At 41.2% G+C, this 26492-nt stretch overlaps 1 protein-coding gene across 14 annotated transcripts in view; it reads left to right on the top strand.

Moving 5' to 3' along the window:
* The window catches only part of emsy (EMSY transcriptional repressor, BRCA2 interacting), a 70166-nt gene that overhangs the window by 21311 nt on the left and 22363 nt on the right, over positions 1-26492 (top strand). For 5 of the 14 annotated variants that reach the window (XM_078545022.1, XM_078545030.1, XM_078545035.1 and 2 more), the window contains 11 exons: positions 3224-3483; positions 4515-4776; positions 5776-5976; positions 7464-7541; positions 9338-9481; positions 9664-9840; positions 11191-11336; positions 12734-12907; positions 14126-14339; positions 16531-16581; positions 21341-21502. In XM_078545022.1, coding sequence (XP_078401148.1) covers positions 3224-3483; positions 4515-4776; positions 5776-5976; positions 7464-7541; positions 9338-9481; positions 9664-9840; positions 11191-11336; positions 12734-12907; positions 14126-14339; positions 16531-16581; positions 21341-21502 — 1869 coding nt within the window. The remainder of the gene's footprint in view (positions 1-3223; positions 3484-4514; positions 4777-5775; positions 5977-7463; positions 7542-9337; positions 9482-9663; positions 9841-11190; positions 11337-12733; positions 12908-14125; positions 14340-16530; positions 16582-21340; positions 21503-26492) is intronic. The other 9 variants (XM_078545023.1, XM_078545031.1, XM_078545033.1 and 6 more) reach the window with 4 other exon arrangements.

Raw genomic sequence — 26492 nt, forward strand, 5'->3', positions numbered from 1 at the left:
CACCTGTGTCCAACTCTTAACGATAGAGATTGTTTGTTTGAAAATACTGTGCTGTGTTCTGAGTTTAAGATTGCATGAAATCAGACACTCTGTGCTGTACTGCGCGTTTCTTTCACAGAGTGAGAGAGCCGGTTGCCTGCTGTGTGATATTCTGGGAGGCAGTGGCAAAGTGGTATTATCACTGGACTAGTATTCCAGAGACCCAGGGTAATTTTTTGGGGACCTGAGTTCGAATCCCACCATGCCAGATGGTGAAATTTGAATCCATTAAAAGTCTGATGATGACCACAAAACCATTGCCGATTTTCATAAAAACTCACCTGGTTCACAAATGTCCTTTAGGGAAGGAAATCTGCCATCCTTACCTAGTCTGGCCGATGCATGACTCCAGACCCACAGCAATGTGGTTGACTTCATTTTTAAAAAATGCCCTCTGAACAAGGGCATTTGGGGATGGGCAATAAATGCTGACCTAGCCAGCGACGCCTACATCCCACAAACGAATATTAAAAAAATGCTAAAATAAAACCATTGCCAGAAATACACAGCAGGCCCATGAGTAGGGAAAAAGCAGGGGTTATACTTTCGGGGGAGGAACTCAGAACTCTTAATCAGTATCAGCAAGGTCCAGCTTTTTGAAACTTTATCGGTTTCCTGTGTGCTTTAGTCAAGATATCCGAAGGGTCACATGGCACTCATATGTATGCACATATATGCTTTTTTGGGACTCATGCATGAGGACTCCCAAATCCCTCTCTGCTGCAGATTTCTGCAGTCTTTCTTCATTTAAATAATATTCAGCTCTTCTATTTTTCCTGCCAAAGTACATACCCTCACATTTTCCCACATTATATTCCATCTGCCAAGTTTTTGCTCACTTAACCCATCTATAATCCTCTGTAGACTCTTTGTCTACAGAGGGATAAGCCAGCATTTATTTCCCATCCCCACCTATTTTAGGCATCCGCAAACTTGGCGATAGTACATTCATTTTCCTCGTCCAAGTCCTTAGTATATGTTGTAAATAATTGTGGCCCCAGCACTGATCCCTGTTACAGGTTGCCATCCTGAAAATACCCCCCTTATCCCAACTCTGTGTTCTATTAGTCAGCCAATCTATGCTAATATACTACCCTAACATGATGGGCTCTTATATTATTAAGTGGCCTTATGTGCAGTAACTTATCGAACGCCTTTTGGAAATCCAAATATATTACATCTACTGGTTCCCCTTTATCCTATTTGTTACCTCGTCAAAGAATTCTAATAAATTTGTCAGGCATGATTTCCCCTTCATGATTTCCCCTGACTCTGCTTGATTATGTTATGCATTTCTAAATGCTCTGCTGTTACATCATTTATAATAGACGCTAACATTTTCCCAATGACGGATGTTAAGCTAATTGGCCTATGGTTACCTGCTTTTTGCCTCCCTCCCTTTTTGAATAAGGGTGTTTTATTGGCAGTTTTTCCAACCCTCTGGGACTTTTCCAGAATCTAAGGATTCTTGGAAGATTGCTACCACTGCATCCACTATCTCTGCAGCTACTTCCTTTAATATCCTAGGATGCAACCCATCGGGTCCAGGCGACTTATTGGCCTTTAACCCCATTAGTTTCCCTAGTACTTTTTCTCTAGTGATAGTTATTGTATTTATTTCCTCCCCCCTATTGCCCCTTGATTATTTAGTATTTTTGGAATGCTATTAGTGTCTTCTACTGTGATGACTGATGCAAAGTATTTATTGAACTCCTCTGTCATGCCCTGGCTCTCCACTATTATTTCCCCCAGCCTCATTCTCTAAGGGGCCTATGTTCACTTTGGCCTTTCTTTCACTGTTCGTTTTTATATTACTTGCTAGTTTAACCTCAAAGTTTATTTTCTTCCTCTTCATTTTTTTTGTCATCTTTTGTTGGTTTTTAAAACTTTCCCAATCCTCTGGCTTACCACTAATCTTTGCCACATTGTATGTTTTTTCTTTCAATTTGATACACTCCTTAACTTCCTTGGTTACCATGGTTGGTTTATCCCCTTCCTAGAACCCTTCTTCCTCACTGGGATGTACCTTTGCTGTTGTGAGTCATGAACTGTTTTCGTAAACGTCTGCCATTGTTCATCAACAGTCTTTTCGGCTAAACTCCTTTCCCAGTCCACTCCAGCCAACTCTGTCCTCATTCCTTTGTAATTACCCTTATTTAAGTTTAGCACAGTTGTTTCCGACCCAAGTTTCTCACTCTCAAACCGAATGCTAAATTCTGCCATGTTATGGTCACTGTTTCCCAGGGGATCTTTTACTCTCAGATCATTTATTAAACCTGCCTCATTACACACATCCTGAAGTTACACAAATTCCAGGTCACAACCCAGACTTTATTTATCCTTTTTACATAAAATCATAGCTGCAGATGTTCTGACACTTTTTTTTAATTGCCATGCAATTTTCCTGTACATTGCAGGTGATATTTTAAGAAATATGACACTGAAAACTGAGTACGATAAGAGGTCAAAATTCCTGGCACCTCTCAGATTGCAGTGGTCTAAGAAGTTCACATGCTCATAATCTAGATGGTGGGACTGTTGCATTGTCGGAGGGGCAGAAATTTGGATGGGACATTAAATCAACACATTGTTGCCTGTTCCATTGGCATAGGTACATTGAAAAAATTATGTTACACTATTCAAGGAAGAGCTGGGAGTTTGCCAGGTGTCCTGGCTAGGTTTCACTCACAGGTAATGAGAATCAGAGAGGATTTATATATGCAATGGGAAAAACACTCCTGAAGTTTTAGTGAATAACTGGGTTGGATGTTTTGGTAGTTACAAAAACTTGTGGTTTGAACATTGGACTGAGCTGAGATTAGTTGATTTCAGCTAGGGCACCAGTTGAAGCATCAGAATTGACCTCAATGCCCCAGGGCTTGGGGAGGGGGCTGGGAGGTGAAAATAGTTTCCAACCCTGTTTGCCATTCATAGACCCCTGCTTAGGAGAAAGTGTTGTGTGTGCATGCTAAGTGAGGGCAAGATCGTGCTTCGGTTTGATCACTTTATGGTTGAAAGATTTGCTGGCACTCACCTCCCAGGCTCTCAAAAATGAGAAACGGATATTTGGACAAAGAAGTGGTGGAACGGACAGACTTGGGTTGGAGGAATTAATAACTATTTCAATGAAAGTAAATTGCTTCTTCCGTACCTCATTAATGATGGTGCTTCCTTTTAAATCAAGGCGTTAGCTGTGCTGATGAAGATGACAAACCTCGCAAGCGCAGGCGTACAAATTCATCAAGTTCTTCCCCTGTAGTGCTCAAAGAGGTTCCCAAGTCGGTCACGCCGGTCGCCAAATCGATTGCAGTCCCCATGGGAAGCAGCCCGAAAGTAAGCAACATTATGCAGAGCATCGCAAACTCCATTCCCTCGCACATGTCACCGGTGAAAATTACTTTTACTAAACCCACCACCCAAACAACAAACACAACTACTCAAAAGGTGAGTGAGGACTCTGCTGTGGTCTTTGGTAAAACTGTCGTTTTAAAATAAGTCACTGTCCTTCAATAGCTCAGTTAGTTAGTTGCATGTTTCAATGTGGGACTAAACCATTCAGATCATTGTTTGATCATTTGTCTGTGCTGTATTAGCTGATGTCAGCCAGATTCAGCTAGAGTTATTACAATTAACCTTTGTGCCCCTGGGCTAAGGAAAGAAAAATCAGCAAGAGCCCCTGTTTATGTTTGCTGTCTGGTGATCATGGTTAGAAGTTGCATATGTGTGGATTTTGGAAAAGAGCAGCATTGGGCTATGCTGAAAGAAAAACAGAAAATGCTGGAAATACTCAGCATATCAGGCAACATATGCAGAGAGGGAAATGGCATTAACGTTGCAGGGTCAGTGGCGTTTGTCAGAACAGTTAAGATATGTCTGAGAAACGGTTGACGGCCTGAAACGGTAATACTGTTTTTCTGTCTCCTCAGATATAGCCTGACCTGCTGAGGACTTCCACAATTTTCTGTTTTTATTTCAGATTTCAAGTATTTGCAGTCTTTTGCTTTTGTCTCAGGCTAAGCTACCTCATCTTCACAGTTTATCTCCATGCTCACTTGAAGAATGGGCACAAGGGTTGTGTAAGAAGACTACCAGGGTCCAAGGAACCAAACTGCTACAAGAGTCAGTGCCTCTAGGAGGGGGTGGTATTGGTAACAAATTTGCAGAGGTGTCCTGGAAAACAGGATTTTGGAAGTTTATGCTGTAACAAGTACAGCACCCTGAAGAGCACAGACTTTACCGGAAGCATGTTTCCATTGAGCACCTTTTATTTTGGTCCTAGGATGTCCCCAGTGTGTTTTTTTTTAACTGATGTTCTTGAGTGTTGCATGGTTTATACCTGTGAATAAAAATTGTTTGTTTTTAACTACACGGTTCTGTTAATTGAATAAGTCATGACCAATTATAAATTTTATTACAGAGACATTACTCCAACAGCAGCTGCAATTAACCACGTAAATGTGTTTGTTCAAAAATAGGTGATAATCGTAACTACGTCGCCAAGCTCAACGTTTGTACCCAATATTTTGTCCAAGTCTCACAATTACGCAGCTGTCACCAAGCTTGTGCCAACGTCTGTTATCACCACTGCCACTCAGAGACAGCCAGTGGTCATTACTGCCACACAGCCGCCTTTTACAGCCGGCAGTACACCTTCTCCTTCATCTACGTCCATCACTGCCGCTGCCACATCTATGATTTCGTCAACATCTTCTGTTGTGATGTCAACAATAGCCCAAGGTAATGGAAAGAATGAACTGATTTAAGAAATCTGCTCTCAACATTGTGCATCCTTTCAAGAAATCCTCTCTACTTTTATGCAGAATGTTGATATGTGTGATGATTACATAAAAGAACTATAATTACTTTTCAGATTGAAGTAATGTCATAATCTACAAGAATGAAGCTTGAGCTTTTTATTGAGATCCTGCAAGGTGTCACCCTTGCCTGAGTGGTTCACTCTCACTTCTGAGTTAGAAAGTTTTGAACTCCAACTCCGGAGGCTGTTTCTTTATCTCAACAATCAAAATGTGTTAAACACTGCAACCTGTTATTTTTAGGATGGCAATGCTGTTCTATTCAGTTTTTCACAATAGCACTGACCTGGTTCGTAGTGAATAAGAATAGGCTTCCACAATCAAATTGGTGTGACATGAGCTGATTACACTTAGTGATTTCAGCGACAGTCTATCAAATTTCTTTTTGCTCTAATTTATTACTGGGTAGTATCTTGAAGGTTGGAAGAAAAATTCATGAATTTTTAAAGCACCTTTCCAACCATAGAATGCCCCAAAGCGCCTTACAATCAATGAAATACTTTTGAAACGTAGCCACTATTACACTGTAGAGAAACTCAGCAGCCAATTTGCACACAGCAAGGTCCCACAAACAGCGATGAGATAATGGGCAGATAATCTATCTTAGTCATATTCTTTAAGGGATAAATATTGGCCAGGACAGCGGGGAGAACTCCCCTGTCCCTCTTTTAAAAAGTGACATGGGATAGTTTGCACTCATCTGAGAGGGAGCCTTGGTTTAACATCTCACCTGAAGGACTGACAGTGTAGAATTCCCTCAGTACTTACAACCTAGACCAATTGTTCAAGTCCCTGAAGTGAACTTGTGTTACAAGTATTATATTATTGGTAATTTTAAGGAATCCTAAGTCAAGATGCCAGACACAACTTTAGTCGAAGCACTTATATAAAAAAAAAACTGATTATTTTGTCTTTATGAAAGGTGCATCTGGTACTGCAGTTAAAGTTACCGCAGCCAGGCTTCAATCCCCCAAAGCACTTATGGGCTCCCCAACCCAGATCTTGACGCAGTTTCCCAAACAGCAGCAGCAGCAGCAAATGTCACAATCTCCACAGCAGCAGTCCCAACAGTCTCAAACATCACCTGGTGTCAAACCCACCATTCAAATCAAACAGGAATCGGGTAAGTTGAAAATGCAGTAAAGATTTTATATACATTATGTTTGTGAGGAAAACGTGAGATGCCCAGCAGTGACAAAAATACTTACTTCAGTGCATGATATATTTTGTAGCATTCATCTCGGATGAAATGTGTGTTTTTTTTCTGTGCATTATAAAAATGAATCTATCTAACCTGGGTGTTTACATATATATCATAACTATATGATGTATCAACTTAAAACATGTTTTGTCCTCTCTGGAATTCAGTGTTGACCAGTTTGTCATTTTTTTTGTTAACCATTTGATTTTCTCCTGGTTTGTGTTTTAACTGTTATGGACAGACTGCATGATGTGGAGGCATTAGAGGGTTGAGTTTAGTTTCTTTAATTAACTAACCATGATGCTGTCCTGTGTTTGGAGTAAACATGGTAATTCACTGCATTGTCTGTTTATGTACTCTTCATCTGTAGCCAAATAGGCAACAACAGCAGCTCATTTGAATGTGAAATCTAGAGTGACCACACTTGCAAAATTTATAGGTGCATCTTTTTAAAGTATAGAATTGCTAAAGGAAGTACGTTATAAAACAGAGGCTGTGACACCCCTTTAGAGACTTGAGTAACATCTTCCTACTGTTTCGGCATTAAAAAAGCCTGTAATTGCGAATGCAAAGCTGAAAGAAGCTCAGTTAATGATCTGATGTAAGAATGTTGCAGCTTAATGATCTTTGGGGCTCATTTAGATGCATATTACAGAGCCACATGGGGCATAAATAAAGCTTAATCCCTTTAGTGTACTGCTATCCTAAGCTGTTGGTGCTAACACGTCCTGGTGTTGTGATTTAGGTTTAACTACTGATAAATCAGCAGCACTAATAACAGCCCATCGCAAACTGTCAGACTCACGAAATTCAGTTGTAAAACTATGAATAAGCAATACAAGTATGAAAGGACCAATGATGCCTGTGCTTTGAAGTTTGTATTGCCAGGGCTTGCAAGCTGCGTGTGACCTAGGAGCTGTAACCTGGACACCCTGATCTTGGTAGTTAAAGTTATCGCCCAGCATGGTACCAAACCATATGCACTGAAGCTCCTAGCTGCAGTCATGAGCTATTGTCAGCTCATCTTGGACAGAGCAGCACATAGGCATTAGTACCCTTTGATTAATGAATGAGATGAAAAAACATCACATTTTCTGATTGTTGTCCAGTTATTCCTATTGGAGAGTGTATGCATGTGGTCATTGGGCAAAGACAGGATAAGATTCGACTGCAATGCCCTGTACAACTACTCTTGCCATATTCTTTTGTGGGATGTGTGGATCACTGGCAAGGCCATCATTTAATGCCCATTCCTAATTGCCTTTGAGAAGGTGGTGGTGAGTCTATTTGGGGTGAGGTACAGCAGGCCGTCCAGCACAAGCCTATACCTTCAGGGCAGAATCACAAACATGGGTAGGGAGGAACAAAATTGCAAGTAAAGCAACTTCTTTCTTTCTTGATTTATTCAGTACTAAGGGCACCTTTTAGCGTTGTTCGTCCTGCGGCCCCTGGTCCCAAGATGATGCCGGAGGGCGTTGTTATTTCAGGTGTGCACAGCAGATGTGGATTGTACCAAATAAGACCTCAATATCACGGGTACTATCCTGATACTGATAAGCAAATAAAAAGCGATACAACAACCTTGGAATTTTAAACAGAATTACACCGAGATCCGGTGTCAGTGGGTTGAATTCTTACCTCTGAATTTGTAGGTCATGGGTTCAAGCTCCAGTCCACAGACTTGAGCACATAGTCTAGGCTTCCACTCCAGTGCAGTACTGAAGGAGTGCTACATTGTTGGAGATGCCATCCGTTGGATGAGATATTGAATCAAAGCCTGGTCTACATTCTCAAATGGATATAAAAAATTCCATGGCACTATTTCAGAGAACAACAGGGATTTGACCCTGGTGTCCTGATCAATATTTATCCTTTAATCAACATTACTAAAACAGATTATTTACCATTCATCTTGTTGTTTGTGGGTTTTTGCTGCGTGCAAATTAGCTGCTGAAATTTACATTACGACACTGACTGCACTTCAAGTTCATTCTTTCAAGGGTTGGAGCATGGTGGAATCCAGATGTAATTTCCCTCTCCATTGTAAAGCCTCTCATTACATCCTTTTAAAAAAATATTTCCATTACAAATTCCTATGTGCACGTTTATAACGGACAACCTCCTGCCAGTGATACTGCAAGGTTCCTAATGTCCTTGCCTGTGGGATATTAGTATGGTTCATGAGCGGGGAACAAGTGGAGGTAGTGAAGGTGTATAACCTTCAACAGAGAGGCATTGGTGTTGTGATGCCCACAAATGGAGGAGGTGGGGGAAAGTGAGGCCTGCAGGTGGGCCATAAGAGGTGACGGGTCTGCACACAGTGAAAAGAGGGGATGGTGGTTTACACAAGCCTCCACCCCACCTGCTTCAGCTCCTCTATTGCTCTCATATTCCCTCCTGCGAAAGAGTTTTCCAACTTGGTGCCTTGGATTTTATGCATTGCATAAGAGGATCTTTACCCCACACCTCTTGGAATCCTACTTCCAATGCTGATTTCTGTTCCAATTGTGATGATTTGTTAATGAATATATGCTGTCATTGAAGGAAAACACAACAAATATACATCTGTGCTATTTTATAGAAGAGATTATCATCAACATATCAAAACAAGTCCTATAATTTTATCCCAACTGCATAACTTTTTCTGTCTTGCTACTTGCATGAATTTTTGTCAAGTATGTTTTATAGCCTCAGAGTGAAGGAAATTTCCAGATGGTTACCGTTAACTGCTTCTTATATAGTTGTATGTGCTCCGCATTCAAACTCTAATTTTAAATGATGCCACCAACTGAGCCAAGTCATCTGCATGTCAGTAATCAGCTGGAAACTTGTTTTAATTGTAAATTTCCTGAGAGTAGCAGAACACCAGTACTTCAAGACAAATTGCTTGTTAAATTTATAGCACAGTGGATGGGGAGAAAACTAACTGGAATTGTAGGCAAAGCACCCCCTGTTGCTGCAAATGTTTTGGCCATTTGTCCTGTGACTTTTGGCACATCCTACTACCTTTCCTATTGGTTAACAGTCCAGATGCTACAGGTTGGGGGATGGCAATCTCTGCCTTCCTGCTGTACTCTGTTTGTCAGATTATGTTTAAAATGTACTTTGTTCTTCATGGCACAATCCTTTTCAACAGAGATCAGTTGCACCTCTGCTCCATACTTTTTACTGCATTGCAGTTTAGCCATCATTGTTGAATCTGTAATTTTCTTAGGGATAGGAAATGGTGTTTATGTTAAACCATGTCACTGATGACCTCAATTGTAGCTTACGTTTTTGACAGGCGTCAAGATTATAACCCAGCAGATGCAGCCGAGTAAAATCCTACCAAAACCAGTTACGATGCCTAGTACTAGCACTTCGCCCATCATGGTGGTTAGCAGCAATGGTGCCATCATGACAACCAAGTTGGTTACCACACCAACAGGTAAGCCTTTGCATAACAGAACATTAAAAAACATGTAAAGAGGTCATCTTATTAGTGGTTCTGTTCTTGCAATTTTAGAGGGATCGATGTTTTCTGTTTTTGTCAAAATTAATTGCAATTTAAATTGTAGTGGAGCCCATGAAGTATGTTATTTAAAATAAGTGCTTCTTCGCACGTAACAGGTACCCAAACTACCTACACACGTCCTACATTGAATCCTACCATCAGTGCCCGTATGGCAGCATCTACAGGATCTACTACCTACATGAAAACTACAAGTGGGAGCATCATCACTGTAGTACCAAAGTCACTAGCCACATCCCTTGGAGGAAAGATTATCAGCAGCAGTATCATGTCAGGTTAGTGTTCACTTGTACAACTATTAACAATGAAAATTTCCCAAAGACGGGTACGTATGGCAATATCACTTGGCTAGGGTTTAGAATTATGCAGTTTTGATCCATCTGTATACATTTGATACATCCTGCAGCTCTGTGGTGTTGGAGCGTTTTAAGCCCAACATTTAAATCCTAAGGAATTGCTTTTTCTGGAGCCTAACTATTTTCCTGCCTCTGTAGATAAATTGTTCTAAGATTAATTAAATTGATTTATGCAGGAACTGTTGGTTCATTCGGTAAAATTGTTGACTTAAACTAAGCAAATACAATTATGTAATTAATGCTTCAGTACATCTTATTACTCTTGGCACAGTTTTCTGATGATCTTTCTACTGCTGTTGATTTAAGATTGACGTCAGGCCGATGTCTCGTTTATATACTTATGCCAGTCTTTGCCTTCGTGATCTGCAGGAACATGAGGACAGAGGGAAGGAAGTGAAATTTAGCTGAGGGAAGGTTTAGGAACAGAGTTGCTGAAATATCTCTTCCTAACAAATTACCTTTTTCCTCTGTGCGTCAGTAATTTGCCTTTTTTTAAACAAAAAGTAGGTAACCTTTGCGACGGAACACAGTTCATAGTGCAAGACACCACTGAACTTGTAAAAGAGTACAGGGGAAGATGGGATTAATAGGGAATTGTTTGTGATTAAATTAATCAGGGTGGGAAATTGACCTTTTCCTGTCAGTCAGCATTGATTAGTCTAGACGTTGAGCTAAGCATGTGGTCCCTTAATCAGTGTTCAAATCATGGTCAGGTTCTTAGAATTACAAAGTATTTACAGCACAGAAACAGACCGTATTCTGTATATAGAGTCTATCACTCCCCTTGCCTTATTTACTTCTTTTTAATTTTTAATTTGACTTTAAATATCCAGAAGGGGAATGCCACCCCTCCCCGCCACCAAAATTGAAAGAATTAATCTACTAATTGATTTTGACTCAAGGTGTAGATATTTTTCTGCAAAGATGTGAATGGGAGAAAATGTTTATACGACAAATTTTGAAGCTCCTTTCATTTCTTTTTTTGGCCAAGTTAATGATTTTCTGTCTTGCTTTTCCCCCTATTTTCTTTTACCACTTTTCTTATTCTTCTTGGCCTTAAGGTGTGGGAACAATAATCATCAGTAGGTATATGTGTCAGTGTACCTTGTTTTATAACTACTTTTATTTTAAATCTCTTACTTGCCCTACTCGCCTGTCTCATGGAGCGAATCTTGGGCATGAATGCCTGCAGTACCATTGATTTAGGGCTCATATTCCAGCCAGTCTAATAGCAGTAGTATGTAATCCTTTTTAATGTATTTCTTCTAGGAACAACAACAAAAATAACTACTATCCCAATGACGTCTATGACGTCGAAGCCAAATGTCATTGTTGTACAGAAGACTGCAGGGAAGGGAACAACCATCCAGGGCATCCCGGGTAAAAATGTAGTCACGACGTTGTTGAATGCTGGGGTAAGTTCACAGTTAGCCTTCAGACATTTAATATCAAGCTCCCACCCAACAGTAATTCCATTCACCCACTGTTTATTTCCCAGGCAAAGGTCGCTGAAAAGTTTCAGGTATCACAAAATTAAGAAACAAGCAACAATGGAACACCAACACATGCAGTTAGCTATGGCAGAAGATGGTTGGATATGGATGTGCACTGATAATTCCCCAGCATTACTGACTCCCAACCTTAACCCTGAGCAAAAGAGGGAGTGAGAAAAAATAAATGGGGAGGGAGTAGTAAGTCATTCTAACCAGTGTCGTCGTTGTTCCTAGTGGCCGCTTTCAAAGGTATAGGTCAGGTTTGCTTGTCTGGATGGTTTAGGGTGAAAGAGGGATGGGAGCTGATCCAGTTGAGAGAGGAAAAAATAACTTGGAGTTCAGAATGAAAAATACATAAATTTTCTTGGAAACTGACCATCATATATAGGCCATATCTCATTTCTAGAACAATGATAAAGTCAACACAGCAACTTGTATTTATGTAGTGTCTTTAATATAAAACATTCCAAAGTGCTTCATAGGGATATTATTAAACAAAATATAGCACTGAGCCATATAAGGATGCTATTAGGGCCCCTTGACCAAAAGCTTAGTCAAAGAGGTATGTTTTAAGAAACTTCTTAAAGGAAGAAAGTGAGGGAGAGAAGTGGTGAGGTTTAGGAATGGAATTCCAGAGCTTAGGGCCCAGGCAACTGAAGGCATGTCCACCAGAATTAGAGAAGCATAAAGATCTTAAAGGGTTGTAGGGCTGGAGGAGATTACAGAATAGGGAGGGGGAAGCTATGGAGAGATCTGAAAGCAAGGCATTACTTAACTGGGAGGCAATGTAGGTCAGTGAGCAGAGGGGTGATGGGTGAATGGGACTCTGCTGCCCGGGTCTTTACTTGTACAGAGGCTTGGATGAAGCCTACTTTACAAAGGGCAGAATATAGGAGAACAGACAGTTAGTCAAGCTTATAGATAACAAGCATAAATGAGTGTTTCAATAGCAGATGAGCTGAGGCAGGGTTGGAGTCCTGTGATGTTACGGAGGTCTTGATGATGTTGAGGATGTGGTTGGAAGCTTATTTCGGGACCAAATGTGACACCAAGTCATAAAATTGTATTGCGGCATTTGACTAAGGCAGGGTTGAAATGTGTTTTAAGCAAGTAATTATAGTACTGAGACACTTTTGCATGCTTTAAATGTATAGTTAAGCCTGTTCTATAACATTTATCAAAATAATTATTAAAGACACCAAGCTTTAGGCCTTTTTTTACCTGTGCGTATGCTGAATTTGGGTTGAAAAATTGTACTGCCTTCCAAAGCATTTACTTGTCTATTTTTCCTCCACCTCCTTTTTCAATCTGCCTGCCAGGGTGAAAAGACCATTCAGGCAGTACCTGCAGGGACAAAACCAGCAATTATCACTGCAACAAGGCCAATCACTAAAATGATTGTGGCTCAGCCAAAAGGGGTAGGTTCATCAGTACAACCCACCACAAAAATCATCCCCACCAAAATTCTCTACGGACAGCAAGGGAAAACACAGGTGAGTAGGTTCTAAAGTTGCAGAAGTAAAAAGCAGAAAATAATGAAGGGTGACACCTGAAATGTTTAACTTGTTCTCTTAACCTGGTCTTTCTCAGATCCTATCTAACTTGTACCCTCCCATCATTCTTTTCACTCTCACATTTACTTTTCACCCCGAAGAGTATTGACATGTGCGTGCGTAAGCATTTTTTTTTTGTTAAACTGTGGTATTTAACTACATCTGTTGTCACACCTGTTTTCCATTTTACTACCACCCTTCACTGGGAAGCTTTGACTATAGAAGTTGATTTTTACATGTCAGAAGGTGGCCAAGTTTTTAGCGTGCAGGATGGATTTCCTTTATTAAGCTTTGAGCTAAAACTGGAGTCACCTCCTCTTCTCCCTTACTCCCTGCTTCTTCCTCCACGCCCCCCCGCCACCCCCAGCCCAAATATGGGTCTGCATGTGTAAAAGTTCCTGGTGAAAGCAGGAAGGAGGTCTTTATTTTTTCATGCAGCATCATCAATGAGCTGTGCTTAGTTTGCTTAGCATTAGTGATGAGTTTCCATTAGCGAGTTCCCAAACCTGGGCATGTTGTTGGTAAAGCAAGGAGAGGAATCTGGATGTTTATTCATGTATGGGGAAAATCGAGACTCGGATGTCGCTGAACACCCTCCTTGGATCAGCCATAGTGGGAGAGCTATGAGAACAGATACTCAAACAGCAGTGGACAGCCATGCCCAAATTGTGGTTATGCAGCTGGGTCAGGGTAACAAATGCTTGGTGGCAGGCACCCTATCAGCAGGGAGAATGCTGCTGTCTCAGCCGTCTATGTCTGAGACTGGTAGAAAAGAGAATGGAGGAAGAGAGTTTGCCCACATTTTGGAACTGCCTGTATTCGACAAAGCAAATAATTTTGGAGATGGTACTTTATGACCTTGGAACACATCTGGTAAATGATTTGGGATATTGGATGGGCATTGTAAAAGATGCCTTTTGTTTTGCTGTTTTGAATAAGTGGATAAAGTTAAGCACAATGTATTCTGATGTATACTGAGTACTGAGAACCAGTTTGAAAATTGAAGTAAAAAATTTTAAAGAGGAAACTGAGGTGAGGCTGTCAGGGCATGCTCTGTTTAAAATCTTCCTTCGCCTCCCAGGTCTTCCTGTTATTTGCTAGGTTTTAGAAGCCTGTAGCGTCTATAGTAATAAAGGATACTTTTCATCTACATTGCAGGTTTTAATTAAACCAAAGCCTGTAGCTTTCCAGGCCACGATGGTGAGTGAGCAGACCCGCCAGCTGGTGAGTGAAACTCTTCAGCAGGTTTCAAGGGTCACGGAGGGAAGTAGCTTGGCTGGACAAGAAGGCAGTCTGAAAGAAGAGGCACAATCCTTCGCTGAGGGCAGCAGTGGGAGTGGTTCCTCTAGTGATGCCGTACAAATCTCGCATGGTACAAATTCACAAAATGCTTTATCTTTTATGGATTTTTTTATTGGGGGAAGTGGGGATTGAATATATCTTCTGAGGCTTGTACATGCATATAGCAGGTTGTATAAGGAAGGGAGATCAGACTTCAGAAGATGTGGAGCTAAAGTGTGAACAACAGATTTAATAGTCGAATGGGATAATAAAAAAAAAGGATACAGTTACAGTAATTATGTCTGTGTGTCTCCATTTCACTATTCCTCCCCTAACTGCCTTGTGTTTTACTTTGGTGGGTACGAATCCCAAAGCAGCAATATAGGCCATGCATAAGTCTCTAGTTACTGGAAGGGAAAGCAAAGGGAAAAAATGTATTCCTATTGGTACCAGTTGTATTTTAATAACTTAAAATGCTATCTTGTTTAGTGTATATTTGAATTAAGTCATATATAAGCAAATTGCTGCTATCCTACCCCTTTACCCTTTTCATGGAATGAGTTGTGTGGGGGGTGGGGGATGCAATCACAAAAACACCAATAGAAATAATGGATTTACAAAGGTAATTTGACTATTCAGTCACTGTAAGCCACAGCCAGTTATTATTAGGTGAACTTGTTACTCAGTAACTTCAACACACTTTCTGATTTGAAAGAGGCTGCTTCATCCTCCCCTCCTTATCAACTTCCTGATCACTCCCCGACCACACCTTATTTTCTGATCAAGAAATAGTGTGCAGCATTTCCCTACAAATTTTCTGTACGGTTTCCTGAGTCTACTATGTGATTTGAGCCATTTTTTTTAGAACTACATCTGCTGTTAGACTGTGGTTTATTAAAATTTTAGCCTAACTACAAAACTGCTTGTGCATGTAGTCTGTAATCAAGGGCGCAATTAACTGGAATTCCTATTATCAGATATAAAAGTGGATACTAGAAATCTGAAATAAAACAGAAGATGATGGAAGTACTCAACCGGGCTGGCAATATCTGTGCAGAGAGAAACAGACCTTTTGTTAGAACACACACCTGAAATATTAACCCTTTCTCTATCCATAAATGCTGCCTCACCTGCGTATTTCCAGAATTCTATGTTCCTTTTGACATTGGATAGCGACTTTTGGTTTTCACTTGTCTAGATAGGAAATTTCCATGTCTATCTTTGAATGTACCAATGCATGTGTGTGAACAATAAACCTAATTCCATAAATAATGTGCTAAATTTACAGATTGCAAAAAAAAAGTTTCAACCAGTAGGGAAAATGCATGCTTTTTAATTTTAAACCAACATGCAGATTATGAAATGGCCAAACTTAATTTTCTGTTACACCATGCTAGATGTTGGTTTGGAAATCAGATATCTCTGATATTGTAAATTCATACTTTTTATTATTGGGTCCCGCATTTTTGTAGTTGGCATCTACTTTTCTACCGTCTTTTTCGTATTAATTTGCAAATGTTGGCTGCATATTTTGTGTGCTTCTAGGAGAGATGAAGGCTGACTTTTCATAAGTATATATTATACAGGGTCGAATATTTCCCATGTTGTATCTTGTATGAATTCATTTGGGTGAACATCCATCATGATTATATAAATCTTGGTGCATTGGTGTTCCATCAAGCTGTGTCTCAGAGTGGTTGTTGATGGCACACATGACTATTTCCCCATCTCTGCCTTGCCATTGTGAAAGATGCTGAGTGGAGCCAAGACTTTTTGCTTGCTGCGATCTGTGACCACCTCACACCTGAAGTAATTCCACTGAGTGAAGGCCTCTAGGATGCTAAGTATATGCAAGTGCTTCTATCTTTGCTCCTGCACACCACCTTGTGGTTGATGGCAGAACAGGATCGGAGAAGTTTGCCTCTCACCACATCTGGGAATGCTGCGAGTTACAGGGTCATGTGAAAGGAAAGCATTAGTTTAAAATTTTAAAAGGGTGTTCTTGTAGCTAAATGAGGGATTAGTATGGGACCAGGCTAAACATATGCTCTGGTGGATCAGAGTACATTGTAGTCTGATATGTGATGAGCTCTTTGTTAATGATGCAGAACAGTTTTCAGTATTGATCAGTAGGGAACTTAGACTTGTATTCATTGAATAAAGTGGAGGACAGAGTGCATTATAGATTTCAAATTTACTTTGTTGAGGTGGCATTTTTAAATACAAAGCTTTGTGGTCTTCCCTAACCCCTGCTTGTTGTTTTGTCTTAATTGTCACACTAGGCAAAAGCAGATCGTACATCGAGATACAGAAAACACGAAATAATTATTTGAGTAAGTCCAGATATTGTGCCCTCCCTGTTACTTTTTAAAACTGCCCACCACTTGTAAGTCTACATGGGATGTGTTTCACATCATGTATTTTGTATCTGCTTCCTCTGTTTAGTTTTACCTTTTGATTATAAGTTGTCGTCCATTTCAGCTCATATGGAATCATTTTTTAAAATCATAAGACTATCATAATATTCCCATACATTGCTTTGTTTTCATTCCTTACTAACCTTCCAATCGAATTGTTCTGTTTAAACTGATGTAGTTCAACATTCTGGCTGTGCTGAAAACAACAAACTGTATGCACATGTACACACGTAGGTTAAACTATTCTGGCAGGATGAGTTGTCGTGAAAATATAAATTAATACACCTTTCAGAAAAAGGATATGGTTAAGTTAAAGCGATGCAGAGGAGCTTTATCCTTAATATTACACCTCGAGTGATTTCCGTCAGATCAGTCATAAGTGGTGCACGTGAGTTGTAAGTAACTTGTTGACATTTAGTTTAAATTAATTTTGTGCCGGATGCATATAATCTCTGTATATTATCTTTAAATGGACGGATGGTTTTAATGAAGGCGGACATGCTCTTTGCTGGCTCTCTGGATCCCATAGGTCCCACCTGCCTATTCTTTGCTTTCTAAGATTTTTTTTTCTGTTGTAAGTACTTTTCCACCCAGATTTGATCTCCTTGAAGGTTTTGAACCTTAATGGCATGACACTTTGTTGAATAGTATATTCAGTTTCATTGAACAAAAACAATTCTGTCTTTGGTTGAACTTCCCAGTAGTTAGATATTAAATGGATGTGCAAAATCTAGCTTTTAATTCAACTACAAGTGCTGTAGATGTAACAGGCCAGTTATACTACCACCTATTCATTCCTGCAAGGTGGTTTCATTCTTTGAAGTAATAGAAAAGTAGCAGGTTAAACTCCAGAGTCAGGTCTAGATCTGAGATGCAGCAATGCGAGATCCCTGAGGCAGGCTGTCTACAACAGCACCTGTGGAGTAGTATCCCAGTGTGATTGTTGAGCTGAGTTTTACAAAGCTCTCAGGGTCTATTGGACACTACTTCAGTTTAAGTTGCTAGTTCTTTTGTCACTTGAATTTATATGACAGTAATTCCAGTTGTTGGAATAGAAGAGCTGAGGTGCAGAGTTACCGACTTTTCATTGAATGCTGAAGCATTGTTACCATCCTAAGGAACATCTTGTCCAGGTGCATAAGTGTGCAGATTGAATTGCAACATTTCAAAAGTACTAATGCTTACTTTCCACTCAAATTGGGGCAAGTTTCTGCTCCCTGAAAGATATTCTTCAAAGGTGATGACAAATCAATGTTCTAAATGACATATCAAGGGGTTTTGATGGAAAATACCCAATTTTTAAAGAGAAAAAAATTCACCAGGGTTGGAACATTTTCTTCTCCTACCACTCTTTCCATCTGAACGCCCCCCCCACCCTGCAAGCTATCTCCACTACTACCCAGAAGACATTGAAACATGATTGGGTACATTTCCATTGTAATAGAAGCCTTCCATTAGCTGTTTCTTATTCGTTAGAACGTAAGAACTAAGAGCAGGAGTAGGCAATTCAGCCCCTCGAGCCTGCCCCGCCATTCAATACAATCATGGCTGATCTCATTTTGGCCTCAACTCCAATTTCCCGCCCTCTCCCCATAACCTTTCAACCTGTTACTAATTAAAAATCTGTATCTCCTCCTTAAATTTATTCAGCGTCCCCGCATCCACTGCACTCAGGTAGTGAATTCCACAGATTCACAACCTTTTGAGAAAAGTAATTCCTCCTCATCCCTAATTTAAATCTACCACCCCTTAGCCTAAAACTAGAATGCCCCACAAGGGGAAACATCCGCTCCACGTCTACTTTGTCTATCCCCTTTAACATCTTATATACCTCAATTAGACCTCCTCCCATCCTTCTAAACTCTAGCGAGTATAGGCCTAAACTGCTCAATCTCTCCTCATAAGACAAGCCGTGCATCTCTGGAATCAATCTAGTGAACCTCCTCTGAACCGCCTCCAACGCAACTACATCCTTCCTCAAGTAAGGGGACCAAAACTGTGCACAGTACTCCAGGTGCGTTCTCACCAATGCCTTGTACAGTTGCAGCAACACTTCCCTATTTTTAGCTCTATTCCTTTAGCAATAAATACCAAAATTCCATTTGCCTTCCTTATTACCCGCTGTACCTGCACACTAGCTTTCAGTGATTCATGCATGAGGACACCCAGATCCCTCGGCACTGAAGCATTGTGAAGTTTCCCTCCATTTAAATAATAAGTCGCCTTTTTATTCTTCTGACCCAAATGGATAACCTCTCACTTATCCATGTTAAACTCCATCTGCCAAATTTTGGCCCATTCACCTAACCTGTCCATATTTGTAAATTTCTTATTTCTTCATTGCAGCTTACTTCATTGCACCTATTTTGGTGTCACTTGCAAATTTAGCTATAGTACCTTCTGTCCCTGAGTCCAAGTCATTAATATAGATTGTAAATAGTTGGGGCCCAAGGACCGAACCCTGTGGCACTCCACTAGTTACAGCTTGCCATCCAGAAAAAGACCCATTTATCCCGACTCTCTGCTTTCTGTTGGTTAGCCAATCCTCTATCCAAGCTAATATATTACCCCTAACTCCGTGTGATGTTATCTTGTATTAATCTTTTGTGTGGCACCTTATCAAAGGCCTTCTGGAAGTCCAGATATACTACATCTACAGGATCCGCATTATCCACTTTGCTTATCACATTTTCGAAGAACTCTAGCAAATTAGCCAAACATGATTTACTCTTCATAAAACCATGCTGACTCTGATGGATTGCATTTGACTTTCCAAATGCCCCATTACTATTTCCTTAATAATGGATTCCAACAATCTCCCAACGACAGATGTTAAACTAACTGGCATATAGTTTCCTACTTTCTGCCTCCCCCCACCCGCCCCCCCCCCCCTTTTGAATAGGGCACTATATTAGCATTTTTCCAATCCTCTGGAACCTTTCCAGAATCCAGGGAATTTTGGAATATTATAGCTAATGCATCCACTTTTCTCTGCTGCCACTTCATTTAAGACCTTGAGATGTAGGCCATCAGGTCCTGGGGACTTGTCATCCTTTAATCCCGGTAGTTCAATACTTTTTTCTCTAGTGATGGTGATTTAAACCAAGGCACTGTCAGCCCTTTCAAGTGGATGTGAAAGATCCCATGACACTATTCAAAGAAATGTAGGAGTGTTTTCTCCAGTGTACTGATGAATATTTGTCCCTCAACCAACAAAACTAAAATGGTTTATCTAGCTACTTTTCTCATGGCTGTTTGTAAGTCTTTGTGGGTGCATGTTTGCTTCTGTGTTTCCTTACGTTATGACAGTGACTAATTTAATAACTGTTGAGGCTTTAGGCTGTCCTGAAAAGTGAACGATTCTCTATTAATGTTTTGTATGGTAAAGTCAGATTACTTGTATCTAGTTGCATTATCTTGTGTTAAGAGAAGTTGTAAATTTCATCAGGAAATGAAATTAGGACAATATTGGTAACTGTTGCATTGTGCTCCCAGTCATAATAGTCCTTACAAAATACTTGCACGTTCCCGGAATTACTGCTTTTTTTATTGGGATGTTGAACATTGTGATAAGAGGAGCACTGTCATGCAAAATACTCTTGGTTAGTGTACATTAAGTAATCAAAAAGACTCATAGACTGTTGGACTTCATCTCAATGGTACTGGAGTGCAAAGGGAAGGAAGTGATGCTTAGTTGTATGGAGTCTTGTTTAGACCCCACCTGGGGTGCTGTATTCAGTTTTGGGCACACAATTATGGAAGGATATATTGACCTTGAAACAAATGCAGCTATAGATTCACCAGAATTATAGCATGGTTTAAAGGATTAAATTACAAGGATAGACTTCATAAACTTGCCTCCTAGTCCACCTCAGTTTAGAAGGTTGAGGGGTGAAGATTGGCTGATCACCATCACTTTCTCGGGCCAGCAACATCAAATCCAATGAATGTAAAAAAAAAAATCCAACCGAGGTATTTAAAGTAGTAAGATTTGAGAAGAGTAGATTTTGAAAAGCCATTTCCTCTGGTGGGAAATCCAGAACAAGGGGGCTTAACCTTAAAGTTAAGCTAAACCATTTTGGAATGAAATTAGGAAGCAGTTCAAGGTGGGTAAATGGAGAGTTGAGGTACAGACTAGCCATGGATTGATTGATTGCTTGATTGAATTGTAGAACAAGCTCAAAGAACTGAATGGCCTATTCCTGTGCCTATGCATCAGATCGCTGTTTTCCCTAAGCAAATGTGTTAATTTTCTCACCTTTTCACTTTGAAGAGATTGATTCATTCAAAGGGAATTGAACAACCTTTTGCTAAGCCAAAATGTTGTGTGTTTGTGGGATATTTGGTCATTAAAACCAGTATCCCTGAATGGAGATTATGAGTAGGAACCTATGAGTAGGCTTGCTTACTCCAGCCAAGGAGTGCTGAGGTGGATTGTCGTCCCCTCACTGCTAGCCCAGCTGAGATCAATGAACTTTGCACAAGCTGGGAATTCAACCTGGTTTGTACAGCACAACTGCACACTATTGTTATCAACTGAGCCATCAGGAGAACTTGACTTTCAGTGCTACAGCTGCAATGTGATGTCCTAACCATGTTGACTTCTTGTTTGGCAAAGTGAAAGTTAAAATTGTGATGTCCTGCAGTTTTGATAAAATTGTGCTTTTAATTGCAGACTCTCAGCAAGTGGTTCATGTCATTTCATCAAGGAGCCAGGATTGGACAGAACATGAAGTTGCCATGGATACCAGTCCCACAATTATCTACCAAGATGTTTCTGGGGAACCCCAGTCAGCGACCTCTACCATTAAAGCATTGCTGGAACTCCAGCAGACAGGTGTGCAATTTTTTTAACTGCTAATTTAATCTTCCTATTAAGTGGGGAGAAGTAGTATGATGGTGGAAGAGTGGACAAATGTTTATGCTCTATGAACTGACAGATTTAAGGAAACTCCATTTTCCCTCAGCCAGCAAAGCTTGCATAGGGAGGTTGAAGTAAACAGCAATGCAGTAACAAACAACAACCGTTTATGTAACACCTTTAAACGAATAAAATGTTGCAAGTCACTTCACCGGAGCATTATAAAGTATGAGACTGAGCCACGTAGGAGATATTAGATCAGATGACCAAAAGCTTGGTCAAAGAGGTAAGCTTCACGCAGTGTCATAAAGCATGAAAGCGAAATAGAGAGGAGGAGGGAAGGAATTCCAAAGCTTGGGGCCTAAGCAACTTAGCAATGATGGGGCAATTAAAATAGTATGTGCAAAAGGCTACAATTAGAGGAATGGAGATATCTGAGGGCTGTGGGGCTGGAGGAGGAAGGGGGTGAGGCCTTGGTGGGATTTGACAACAAGAATGAGAATTTTAAAATCAATACGTTGCTTGCCTGAGAGCTAATATAGGTCAGTGAGCATGGCGGGTGATCTGAGAACGGGACTTGATGTGAGTTAAGATATGGGCAACAGAGCTTTCGATGACCTCAAGATTACAGAAGGTCGAATGTGGGATCCTAGCCTGGAATGTGTTAAAATAGTCAAGTCTCGAGGTAACAAAATCATGACTTGAGGGTTTCAGCAGCAGATGAGCTGAGACAGGGGCAAAGTCGAGCGATGTTATGAAGTTAAAAATAGACATTCTTTGTGATGGCACGAATATGACATCAGAGGCTCATCTTGGGTCAAATGTGACACCATGGTTGTGAACAGGTTGGCTTAATCTCACTGCCAGGGAGAGGGATGCAATTGCTAGCTAGGAAACGGAGCTTGGAATGGGGACTGAAAACAATGACTTCATTCGTCCCAGTACTTAACTGGGGGAGGTTTCTACTTATCCAGTACTTGATGTCAGGTAAGCAGCCTGATAATTTAGCAGTGGAGGAGTTGAGAGAGGTGCTGGTGAGGTCGAGCTAGGTGTCATCAGCGTACATGTGAAAACTAACGCTGTGCCTTCGGGTGTCTTCACTAAGGATAGACCCTCGGGGAGCACCAGAGGTAACAGTGCAGGAACAGGAGCCATTGCAAGTGATTCTCTGGCTACCATTAGCTGTATAAGAATGGAGCTAGGTAAGTCCCATCCAGCTGGATGACAGTGGAGAGGCGTTGGAGGATGATGTGGTCGACATGTCAAAGGTTGCAGACAGATTGAGAAGAGCGAAGAGGAAAAGTTTACCTTTGTCACAGTCGCATAGGATGTCACTTGTGACTTTGATAAGAGCTACTACCATGGCAGCGGTGGCACTGTGGCAGTGCTGGAAACCTGATTGGAGGGACTCGTACATAGATTTCTAGGAAAATTGGGCATGGATTTGGGAGGGGACAGTGAGGACTGGAGGAGAATGGGAGGTTGGAGGTGAAATGGTAGTTTGTAAGGATGGTGGGGTCAGGGGTTGGATTTTTGAGGAGGGAGTGATGACAACAGATTTAAGGGACAAAGCAACGTCGCCTGGAGGGAGATCCATTTACATTGGAGAGATTTGGGGAGGATAAGAGGGCAGTGAACTCATTGAGGAAAAGAACATGATGAGATGGAGGTTGAATTACTGAGGATGTGAAGTCATTCAGTGCAGAGACTGATTGAGGAAAGATACCTCAGTGATAACATTTTTATCATTCTTGGGAGGGTGACAGAATGATAATTTTGCAAATGAAGTGAGAGGTGTTGAACAAGGTGAGATGCTCAGAGGAGGAGAAAATACCTGAGGAGTAGGGAGTCAAGCCAAGTTGTGAACTGGTTTGATCAAACTACTTGTATCTAAAAAAAGCTCCTTTATCTTACTACTAATCATAGAATGTTACGGTAAAGTCAGGTCCTGGATTATTGGAACTCCAGAGGTCCCAAGCCCCCAATAATTACTCCACCATTCCCATCCAGTTCAACTCGCTGTGCTCTCAAAGAGCCTTTCTCCATCTGTTTCTGCATTCGTCAGCACTCGCTTTGTTATCATGGTTGTGCGTTAACATGCTGGAGGTGTGTCTCTCTCTCTGCTTCTCTGACCATGAGGAAGTTTTCAGATGGATTTGCGTTCAATACTTGCCCTGATTTTCCCCGTGCTCTAGCACTTTAATTAAAGCTTTATTTGAACTTGCGGTGGCTAGTGTCTGCATCTTTTCCCCCCTTCCTAATTCTGAGCTCTGTCGGATTGCTAGGCACTTTTTTCCAAGGAAAATATTAGGTTGGCAATATGTTCCCAGGCTCCTTTCCATCCGATTCTGACGGTGATGTGCAATAGCTCTGGATTGCCTAATTACTATTTTATGCTTTGGTTGCCCTGGCATAGAGTTGGCTGTATGGCAAGGACGGAGCTAAAAGAAAGAGCTGGTAACTCTGACCATGCCCAAAAGGAGTTACCTAAAAATGACACTTCACAGCTCGTTTAGCTCGCTATAATTTAGTGCCAATTGCCAAAAAAATAAGACTGTTAGAGCTATATATAATCCTTTATCCAATGAAGGAATTGTTTGTACTTTGGCAAAAGGGGAGGACAGAATTTTGGGAATAAGTGATAGCTTCTGTTCTGTTGCAAGCAAGTAGCCTGACCTCCATTGCCAGTAATTGTAGGGATGGTTGGTGAGTAATTTGTTGGATCATCTCAATTATTTTTTTAGCACAGGAGGAAATTTGTCCATTGTGTATGTGCCTGTTCTTCCTGCAGCAATCCAAAAATAATCCTGCTGCCCCTCTTGCTCTCTCTTCATGGCCTTGTATTTTTCTGTTTTAAACAATTTATTTAGCTTTTTTCTTAAAAGATGCAGTGGCTTCTGCCTGAAGCATTTCGTATAACAAAGCTCAGGCAGACCTCTGTGTAAAGCAACGTCTCCTAATGTCTCACCTCTTGGTGATAATTGTAAATTGACGATCCCTTGTCGCTAACTTCCCAAACAGAGGAAAGAGTCTCTCCTGATTCACTGTACCAAAATCCTTTCTAATTTAAAAATCTTTATAAAATTTCCTCTTAGCCTTCTGTGCTGCAGTGTAAATTGCCCCAGTATCTCAAGTCTGACCTTTATGAATATAGTTTCCCATCCCTAGCATTGTCATGGCCAGTCTCGCCTCTGCAATCTCTATGCTTTGAATGTCCTGTCCTTAACAGGATGACTTAAAGGATGCAAAACACCAACTGTCTTCTACCCATTGCTTTATACAAATTTACTGTTGCGTATTTACTTTTTTTTTACTCTGTCCCTATGACTATATCTACTTATATTTTTATTAGCATGTGTTTAATGAAGCCCATACACACACATAAGCACGTGCACACACTCTAGCAGGAGTGAATGGATAGCTAAGGTAAAAGCATTACAAGCCTACCGACTCCCACAGCTACCTCGACTACAGCTCCTCACACCTCGCTTCCTGTAAGGACTCCATCCTATTCTCTCAGTTCCTTCGCCTCCGTTGCATCTGCTCTGATGATGCCACTTTCAAAAACAGTTCCTCTGACATGTCTTCCTTCTTCCTTAACTGAGGTTTTCCACCCACGGTAGTCGACAGGGCCCTCAACTGTGTCCGGTCCATCTCCCGCGCATCCGCCCTCACACCTTCCTCTCCCTCCCAGAAACATGATAGGGTCCCCCTTGTCCTCACTTATCACCCCACCAGCCTCCGCATTCAAAGGATCATCCTCTGCCATTTCCGCCAACTCCAGCATGATGCCACCACCAAACACATCTTCCCTTCACCCCCCCCGGCGGCATTCCGCAGGGACCGTTCCCTCCGGGACACCCTGGTCCGCTCCTCCATCGCCCCCTACACCTCAACCCCCTCCCACGGCACCTTCCCATGCAACATCAGAAGGTGCAACACCTGCCCCTTCACTTCCTCCCTCCCCTCACCGTCCAAGGGCCCAAACACTCCTTTCAAGTGAAGCAGCATTTCACTGGCACTTCCCTCAGTTTAGTCTACTACATTCATTGCTCCCAATGCGGTTTCCTCTACATTGGAGAGACCAAACGCAGACTGGGTGACCGCTTTGCAGAACACCTTCGGTCTGTCCGCAAGCACTACCCAGACCTCCTTGTCGCTTGCCATTTCAACACTCCACCCTGCTCTCACACCCACATGTCCGTCCTTGGCCTGCTGCATTGTTCCAGTGAAGCTCAACGCAAACTGGAGGAACAGCACCTCATCTTCCAAGTAGGCACTTTACAGCCTTCCGGACTGAATATTGAGTTCAACAATTTTAGATCATGAACTCTCCCCACTCCATTTCCGATCTCCCCCTTTTTTTTCCAATAATTTATATAGATTTTTCTTTTCCCACTTATTTCCATTATTTTTAAATGTATTTCCATCCATTGTTTTATCTCTACCTTTTAGCCTTTTTCGATTCCTTCACCCCACCCCCACTAGGGCTATCTGTACCTTGCTCGTCCTGCTTTCTACCCTTAATTAGCACATTCCTTAGATAATATCACCACCTTCAACACCTCCTTGTCCTTTTGTCTGTGACATCTTTTGGTTATCTCCACCTATCACTGGCTCTACTTGTCCCATCCCCCCTTAAGCCAGCTTATATTTCACCTCTTTTCTATTTTTACTTAGTTCTGTTGAAGGGTCATTCGGACTCGAAATGTTAACTGTGTTCCTCTCCACAGATGCTGCCAGACTTGCTGAGTTTTTCCATGTATTTTTGTTTCTGTAATGGATAGCTAACTGTAGTGGTCTCCAGTCTGCACTGGCACAGCTGACCACTTCTGGTGCAAAGAAATCAGCCAGGGTTCCTGATAGAGATAGCAATCCAGTAACTTCTGAGACTGTTTACTTTTTAAAAAGGAAGGAATCCCCATGCGCCAATGGAAAAAAACCACTGGACAAGACTTCACTAAAA

This window comes from Cetorhinus maximus, chromosome 7, assembly GCF_964194155.1.
Source record: "Cetorhinus maximus chromosome 7, sCetMax3.hap1.1, whole genome shotgun sequence".
Classification (NCBI taxonomy): domain Eukaryota; kingdom Metazoa; phylum Chordata; class Chondrichthyes; order Lamniformes; family Cetorhinidae; genus Cetorhinus; species Cetorhinus maximus.